This window comes from Rhea americana, unplaced genomic scaffold, assembly GCF_003343005.1.
Source record: "Rhea americana isolate MKP2758 unplaced genomic scaffold, rheAme1 scaffold_12, whole genome shotgun sequence".
Classification (NCBI taxonomy): domain Eukaryota; kingdom Metazoa; phylum Chordata; class Aves; order Rheiformes; family Rheidae; genus Rhea; species Rhea americana.
This window is the reverse complement of record NW_028185261.1, coordinates 7,649,529-7,658,542: the sequence shown is the minus strand read 5'-3', so window position 1 is coordinate 7,658,542 and position 9,014 is coordinate 7,649,529. Positions and strand designations below refer to the sequence as shown.

At 39.6% G+C, this 9,014-nt stretch overlaps 1 protein-coding gene across 1 annotated transcript in view; it reads left to right on the top strand.

Annotated features, from left to right (window-relative positions):
- Window positions 1–9,014, top strand: part of METAP1D (methionyl aminopeptidase type 1D, mitochondrial) — a 45,796-nt gene that overhangs the window by 651 nt on the left and 36,131 nt on the right. The window contains exon 2 of the mRNA XM_085323144.1: window positions 110–290. Coding sequence (XP_085179270.1) covers window positions 110–290 — 181 coding nt within the window. The remainder of the gene's footprint in view (window positions 1–109; window positions 291–9,014) is intronic.

The window sequence follows — 9,014 nt, the reverse complement described above, 5'->3', positions numbered from 1 at the left end:
CCGGCGCTGCTGCGTCTGGGCTTGCTTTTACACTTAGGAGCAGAAGCTCCCCCACTGGCTGGGTCTAGTGGAGCCGCTGTAGCGCTCTAGCGCTAATAAAAAGTCTTAGAAAACAGCTAGTGGGAGAACTACTGGGGACGAGTTTCCACGCCTGCATGCGTGCGGAGAGCAAGTCTGCGGGGGCGTGGGTGAGAAAAGCCCTGTCCTTGCCCCTACCCTGGCCCTGCCCTCCTCCAGCGCGGGCGGAGCTTGCAGAGTTGCAAGGAACTTTGCTTGGCTCTTCAAAATAGGTAAGGCTGCAGGAAAGGGTCTGCACACAAAGTAAAACTTCCAACTGAGTGCTTCAGGAAAGYGTAAAACCAAAGGAGGTGTTTTTATTCTGCCACCTCCTCAGAATAACAGGCAGTGCTACAGTACAAATAGAGGCAAAGCCATCTCGTTATTTCCAGAGAGACACTGTATATGTGAAGAAAATCTTATGTTAGGATCCAGTTCTGCCATGTAATTACTTTCAAGCCTGCATTTGTATTAATGCTTGTTCACTTTCACTGTGCTAGAAATTTAGGAAGAGTTGGCTTTATTACCCAAGTAAGACAAGTCTGAGCAGGATAAGATAATGTGGACCGAATAGTGATGCAAAATTTGAAGTATATATGGTATGGATAAGCCATGAAAGTAATTTGCTGTAGTTCTGCTGCAATAATTTTAGCTGCTACATGTTTGACAAATAAAGTAATCTGATATAATTTATATACTGACCTATACTTTGCAAACGCTGAAGCATGCAATCCTGTAACTTCTGACATGTTACCACTTCTGTGTACGTAAGGGCTTTTCAGGACCTTGAAGTACAAGAGAAGCAGGGTCCTGAAAGCACCCTTTCTACCATGTAACCTTTTGCAAGTGAATCAGTCTTATGTGGTTTTCCGACTTATTACTGCATAGGAACAATTGCACAAGATGCTCTACTTTGGTGAAAAAAAGCATAACCTTATTGGTGTAGCATTATTATCTATTTTTCTTTCCTTCCTCTCARTATTGTATTGTCTCTTGTTAAATAAGATTGGAAGCTCTTTGGGGCATGCCATTCTTTGAGTGTTTCCTTTCAACTTCTGTTGTAAAACTGTCATTGTCTCATCAGAGTTAGAGGGGCTTTAATCAAAAATGTGTGTGAAGAGAAAGAAATACTTTGCAATGATCTTGATGAAAGACTTGAAGCTATGTTGCTGGATTTTGATTTGTTGGGTTTTTTTGTTTGTTGGGCTTTTTTTTAAAGCCTGTTAAATACTTATTGCAATAATAGAGCCTAGAGTGAACCCAGAATAACTTTAAATGAAACATTAAGCTGAATGCTTTATGCATTTAGCTAAAGCATAATGTTGCAATGCTTGCTATACAGCTGTGATGTATAACAGAAGTTCAGTCTCTTTTGTCATGTTAGCAGTCCTATCTTCTGCTGTACTATTATGTTTTATTCTGCCCAACAGTCTTGAAACAAGCTTGAAATTATAAAGGCCTCTTCTGTATAGTTAACCCTGAATTTTGCAGGGCAGAAGAGCCACATCATTTTTTTTTCAGCAAATGAACGCTCGTATCCATAAAGACATTCCAGTTTGACTGGACTTTTGGGATCTGAACTTTTGCTGAACTCTTGGAAGAGCTACAATATTCAGCATTCAGATTCAGAGTCTCCTATTTGTTTTATTTCTAACAGCTGTCAAAACCTTCCCTCTTTCACACGTGCCAGTTGAAACTGAATCACATTTTTGGTATGTAGTAAAATACAGACAATCATTTTCTGTTTTGACTCTCAAATGAATTGAGATTTACTATGCAGCTTCATACTATTCTTGATTTTTTGCTTCGGCAGTTTCGCTTCTGCAGCTATTTCATTCTGGGTATTGTTTTGGTCATGTGTCCATGCCCACACCACCATGTCCAGCTCACTTCCCACCTAGTAACCTTAATTTATTGTCCAGTTAAATGACCCAAGCTGTTTAAAACTGTTAAGCCTTCCTACCTTCCTTTCAGACATCAGACCTTATCCAGTACCGCTAGTGGATGTGCTTTTCTAGAACATGAAAAAGCACAATTGTCGTAATTCAGACAAGGTTGATTAAACTAAATCCAATTTTCCCTGAAATTGACAGTTCTGTATAATTTAATTTGCAAATACTAAAAGACAGAAGTAATTGAAATTAGATTTCTGTTCACCTAAGGGAATCTATTCTACCTAAATTGAATGAAAATTACTTTTTCATAGCCACTTTTGTGATATCTTTTCATATTTGTGATGTAATTATTTATAAATGATGAAAACAAAATGTTCAAATATTACAGAATTGTTTCTAGATAAAAGTATTTGAAAAGCTGAAATTGTGGAAGTTTGTATGGTTGTTAAATACTTCCTCCACATGTCAAAAGGGCTTGGGCTGTCCTAACAAATCTTTATTATGGCTGAAAAAGGAAAGAAGTTGAATGATTGTGCTTGCAAAAAGATAAAAAGGCAGTTAGTGCATTTTTAGTCAGCATGCCAGGGAACTGGTTTGAATAGTCTCTGCCTTGCTAGCTGCAGAACTGCATTTTAAAACACTGTCAAACCAAGGGGAAAGTAAGCAATTTTGGAAGAGAATGAGTAGTTGCACAGGCCTTGTGAAATTTTGTACACTAAAACTGTTTCAGAGTGGCATTGCAGTGGGCTGACCTCTGGGTTGACTTGCCGCCCTTGCTTGAACAGTATTTTAGGTAGAGTTTTGCAGGTGATGCATAGGAGACCTGATTGCATTTCCTATTTTGTGAAGGAAAACTAAGAACCAGCCACAACACAGACGCATCAAATGGCATGCTGACCTTTCACAGCTTGTATGTATAATTAATACGGCTTTTACACTGTTTCATTGGCTTGTAAATTATCTAATTACATACTATGACGGTTTTCAGGTATTAAAATAATTGCGTCTGTGATATTTCATTAGTAATAAAATAGAAGACATCAGAAAACTGCATGTCTCCAAGTACAGCTTAGATAGTTTAAGGCACAATAATCTTCCTTTGCAGATTGATTTACTCAGGCATGTAAATTATGTTAGAGAGAAGCCCCTAACTTGTTGCAATGAATTTTCAAGATTTTGTACAGTCTTGATGTATAATTGATGAGAAATAATTGAGGAGAAGATAGCCCTTGTAAAATGAGTCACTTGACTGCGATAAAAACCTGATATAACTGATATCTTGTCTTTCCTCTCTCACAGTGAATCAGCCTTCTGTAATAATCTGTGCTGCAAATTATTGGCAAGACTTCTCAAGTTAAGTTACTGTAGGCTGAAGGTGTATGACGCCTGCCTTAACTGTGTCGCCTGTGCGCACAGGCTGCAGCCTCTGCTTGCGCGCTGCCTGGCGAGAGCCTTTCCTGGACTGGAGGGTCGCGCGCAGGCGTCCTGGGCGGGTGCGAAGGATCCTGAAACCGCTCTCAGGTAGAAGCGGTGGCTGTCTCCGCCAGGCTGCTGGTAGCATCCAGCACCAGGGTATGTGGGATACTGTGAGATATTTTTGTTCTGCAGATGTGGACCCTTTCAGAAATGTTTGCTTTCAAGATTTCTCTGCAAAATCTACTCTTTTCCCCTCTCTTAATAACACGAAGAGAATCAGCATAAACACTATGTAAGCAATATATATTATTAACTATTATACTATTATTCACTTCCCCCATTTCCTCTTCCAAAGAAGGAAAGAACATATCCAGAGTTTGATTTTTTTTTTTTTTTTTTTTTTTTTTTTTTTTTTTTTTTTTTTTTTTTTTTTTTTTTTTTTTTTTGCCGGGGGTGTATTACAAGGCATTCTTGTTGGGGCCATACAGATCACAAGTTTGATTCAGAGGTCTTGTCAGTAATGCATGGCTGAGTATTGTCTATCCTTTGCCTTAGGGTAGGCAAAACTGAGTATTTCAAAGGAATAATAAACAGTTCTCCAACAGGCTAATTATAAAAGACTCATCAGACTATTTTGAAGCKTTGCAGAAGTTAGAAATGTTAGCTTGGACCCGACAGAGGGTGGAGTGATAGAAGATGATRTAGACTCAAAGAACTGAAGAAGCACTGTGAAACAATTTGTTTTACATTCTTCAGATAGGGTGTATATATGTAATTTTACATAGTATTTTTCTTAATGATCAGCTTTGCCATTTGAGATGATGAAACTAGTAGTCAGCTGATTTATTTTGAACTTTATGTTAGTATATGAAAATATACTATGGAGTCACAAGCTCAGAGGTGGTTAAATAAGTAAGTACTTATTTAACCATCTCCATCTCCATTTCCATGGCTTTTTGATTTCCATAAACACAGTCAAAATCTCAGTTTTAATTACACAGTTATTAATCCTTTGGAGTTTCTGCCACCGGCAAAGGGAGAGGATGTGTCTTCCCTCTCTAGGAATCCTTTTTGCAAGAGTTTCTTGTATCCTGTTGCCACCACTACCCACTTCTTCCATGCACAGGAACTGAGCATTGGTTACATGTCGCCTCATACCTATGCAAAATGCTACGGAGAATCTAACATCTTTCTGAATAATGGGAAGAATCAATACGGTAACTGAGGCGAGATGTTCTTTCCTTGTGTGCTTAGCTTCTTTTTCTTTATTTCTTTTATTCATTCCCAAATGTGTATGTTGAGGAGATTGGTTTTCTCCTAGTGTAGAAGGAAGTTGCACGTTCCAAACTATGTTTTRTTTAATCTGCCTTCCAGACATTGTGCATGCTTGCTTGCACTCCTTCCTCTATTTCCAGTTTCCAGAATTGGTTGCAAACGTGTTGGCAACTTTGCTTTATGAATACAAACTAGAACTTAGAGGGCCTACTGATCCTAATGAAAGTACGGGATACCAGTGTGAAAAAAAGGTACTGAACTGTATTTTAGGAACTTGTAATTTCCTTTGGCTTGTCAGGTGTTTTTTTTCCTGACATGCTCAYTTCTTTTGAAGTTTTAATACAGTATTTAAAATGGTTCTTATTAATTTTAATACATTACAGTAGATTTCCATGTTTAAAGCAATGTAAACTCTGTATTTAATCTTAGTTTAAAGCTGATCCTTAACACTATCAATATTTAGCCAGTTTGTGCAATCTATCCAAGTGAGAATCTCTTCTTTTCACTGCTGAATGTTATTTGGAATTTACATTAAAAAATTCCACCAAACTTAAATGAGGCATTTGGATTAAAAGATGGAACATTAACAACTATCTAATGTAAGACTCCTGGCTCTTGAGTTATCCATATAAATTTTACTGCATCTCTTTACTAAGCAATATTTCTGATCCACACAGTCTGTATTTTGTGTTTTGTCAAGCTCARACTCTTGAAAATGATAATGATCTAATGAAAAGCAAAATTTTCAGTATTTTTCAGAGGAAGTGGAAGAGACTCAGAATAAGTTTTTTTTTTTTTTTTGCTGAAATCAATGTGAACGCCAGATAGTAGAGCTGCCATATACTACTGAACCAATCACTTTCCATTTTCCTGCTTTCTCCTTATGTGTTTTGAATTAGGAGTTACATTTATGTATTTAAAAAAAAAGAATAGCTTACTTTTCAGTAAGCATACTTTACCACAAATTTCAGCATATACAAGATTTTCCTAATGTTAAGACTGAATCATAAAAAGCTTTTTAGCACTATTAATGTCCAAATGATAAAAGTCTCTTTTCATCCATATCTTCATTACTGTTTAAAAAAAAAGAAAGAAAAAAGAAAACTTAGAGATTTGCAACTCAAAAAATTGCAAAAATGTTGTCATCATCTATGATAAAGTTTAATACTTCAAAATAGCTTATATATTTTTATTTTTCTTAATGTAGCATGTACAAAATACAGTCTTTAAGGGACTTGTCTCAGAAGTTTCTGGTATTCCAGACTGATATGAAATATGCCCTGTAATTATGAAGKTTTTTTTTGGCAGATGAGACYAAGTGATTGAAAACTTTTGTTACAGAGTTTTCAAGATCAAATGATGCTTGGCTGCACTATGCAGTATGTGAGCTAGGCAATTAGCTGGAAGCAAATGTTAATTCATATTTTCCATTAATTTGTAGACAGACTCATGTCTCCAGAATTCAACATTAGCATTAKCAGCTGCAAATCATGCACTGTTGAAGTTCAAACCATTTGATCGTAGGACACTTAACATTTTTCAAATGATCCTAGGGTAGTTTCATCCTTGTCTTGAAATCAGTCGGGCAGACAAGGAATAATTCCCATTTCAGCAGTGCAGCAATGAGTGACGGGGGGGGGGGGGGGGGGGGGGGGGGGAGGACGCATTTTCCTGGCCTGAGGCGTGAGAGAAAAAATATTCCCCTTTCAATACGGTGTTCAGCTGTTCTCTTTTTCCAGCGGCGAGGTGACGCTTTTCTCCTGCCGGGGTGTGTGGGCGCTGGCGCTGGGTGAGTTCGCGGGGCGCCGTTGCCCTCGCTCGGCGCAGGCCGCCCCGGCCTCTTGCGTCTTGGGTGGACGGGTCTCAGGCAGTGCCCTCTCCCGGGCAGCGCTCAGCCTGCGAGAAGCGTGTCGGACAGATGCATTTCTGCGTATCGGAAGGAAAATACCCGGAAGTTGTGTGAAAACCCCCATTAAACTGGGAGGCCCCATCAGAGGGACCCCGTTTGTCGCTGCGTTCCCCAACTGTTTCACAGAGCTCTCCGGGACTCGGGCGGGGGTGCCTGCGGGGTGGCAGGCATTGCCAGCCTGCGGAGGTGGTCTTCCCGGTGTGGCAGTCCCTTGCCTGGCTTCAGGTGTATAAGCAGAAGTTAAAAATAATACCATGTGATATAAAATGCAAAGCCTCAGATGGGAAGTCACAGCTGTGATCTGTGTTTCCGGGGCGCGGGTCAGTGCAGCCTTTGGGCGGCACAGAAGGCAAGCCGGTTCTGAACTTCCTGCGTTGCCCTTTATTAAAGGACCAGCTCTCCTCAGGCTGAAATCTGTACTCAAAACAAATGTGATGTCAATCAGCACACAAGGCTTAAGTGTCATTCTGCAAAACGTTGAATGACTTCTCTAAGGTCATGTAGTAAATAGAATCAAAGGATGGTGAGGTTGGAAGGGACCTCTGGAGATCATCTAGTCCAACCCTCAGCGTAGCCCATATGGGCATTGAACCTGCAACCTGGGCATTAGCAGCCCCACGCTCTAACTAACTGAGCTAAACCTGCCCCAGATAAATGAAATAAAGGATACCACTTCGTGGTCTTGGGGATTAAAGAAAAGATACATACTCTTAAAATCTTCATTAGACGATTACCCTGCCAAGCCTCTCTGAAGGATCAAACTGCAAGTGAAGTTTCTGACTTCTTGGTTCTTGCATGTCCTTTTACTTAGAACATCGGTATTGGTGCTTAAAATTCTGGCATAGTATTTCTGAGGTCCTGTGATCTCTRTGCTTGTTTACTGCAAGATACAGCATTTGAAGAGAAAAGATGGAGGACTGAATAATCAGGAAAGAAATTCTAGATCTCAAATTGTAAATTGTGTTATATTTTAGAGCACGTAGTTCTCTAACCAAATCACAGGATTGGATGCCATATGAGCATATAATAAAGCAGTTCCTGTCTCGGGGGGCTTGCAGCCTGGAAAGCCAGGGCAGACAAAAGGGGATGAAAATGTTGTCTGTAGTTCATAGATGGAGAAACTGAGGGAATAATTTGTGGGGGGTTTCATAGAAGTGTGACATTGGCAGAACTAAATGTGGCCTGAGGCCTGCGTGAGTGCCCTCTCTCTAAACTACCAGAACCACATACCACTTAAAAAATGTGGACATAAATGAGACAGCTTTCTAGTTTTAGATAACGCACTCCTATTACTTAAGCTTTTGCAGTGAATTTCCCTAAATAGACTAAAAACTAGATTGAAGGCATATGCAGAAATTACATAACACTTATCTATAAAGTTCTAGAATTCTATATTATGTATTTTATTTAGTTCTGTGGGGAAAACTGAACTATTCTATTCACATTCATGTGATTCTGACAGAGTTGCAGTTATTTCTCGCATAGTTTTGTACATATGGCCAAAGTTAAAGATCGAAGTTATAAAGACAAGAAAGATTTCTGTTTCAGTGGTGGAACTGCCCTAATATAGTGTCATGGTATTTTCATTTCTTACTCTGAAGAGAATTGGGTTTCTGCTGGAGTTAAATCAAAGGTGGCTTTCTTCTGGTTTCCAGTCTGTTTTGGTGCTAAAGCTGTAGAGGGGATCAAGGTCAAGAATTCTGAGCTGTTTTTCCTTTCCAGGGTATTCAGAAGTGCTAGACTTGATGTTCTGCTTTGACAATCATAAATGATGAGCAGATTTAAATGAAAGTTTAGGAATTTTATGTGAGCACCATGAAATGACAATTCTACCGTTGCACTGCAAACTATAGTTCAAAGTAGGGATTGTCCTCATATGTGGTGGGTAAAAGGCCTTTTCTGTGCTAAAAACATCTGTAGGACCCACAACTACAATGGTCTTCTCAACTGGCGGTTAGGATTCTATAGTTTTACTTCTTTTCTTCTGTTCTTCTTCCCTCTGCCGCAGTCCCAAACAAGCACATTCCCATAGCGCTTAGAAATTCAGATCTGGCGAAGAGACTTGCTGCCSCTTCTTCCCTATGGCAGTTTGGATGTGGCGATGTGCCAGTCCTGGGCACAGCAAGCACTGCAGAGCTTCTGAACATCATGCTGCCGTGCTGTCAGTCTGGCAGTTTTTATTAGCGTTAAAATTTATTTTGAAAATATTCTGGCGCAGTGAAGCGGGAGGGGGAGTAGTTCACTCACSGTGCAATTGCTTGGGGTTGCTGGGTTGGCTTTGACATGGTGCCTGTCCAGGCTGTGTACATTTGTAGCAGTAGTTTGTTTCCTAAGCATTTCCATTAAAATCAGCACTGTTTGTTAAAATCAACTTGTTTGCGCTATCTAACTTTTATTTTACATATATGAGAAAGCAAGAGAAAGAGTACAAGGCGCTCTCTGTACTTTGTACAGTGTCTGGC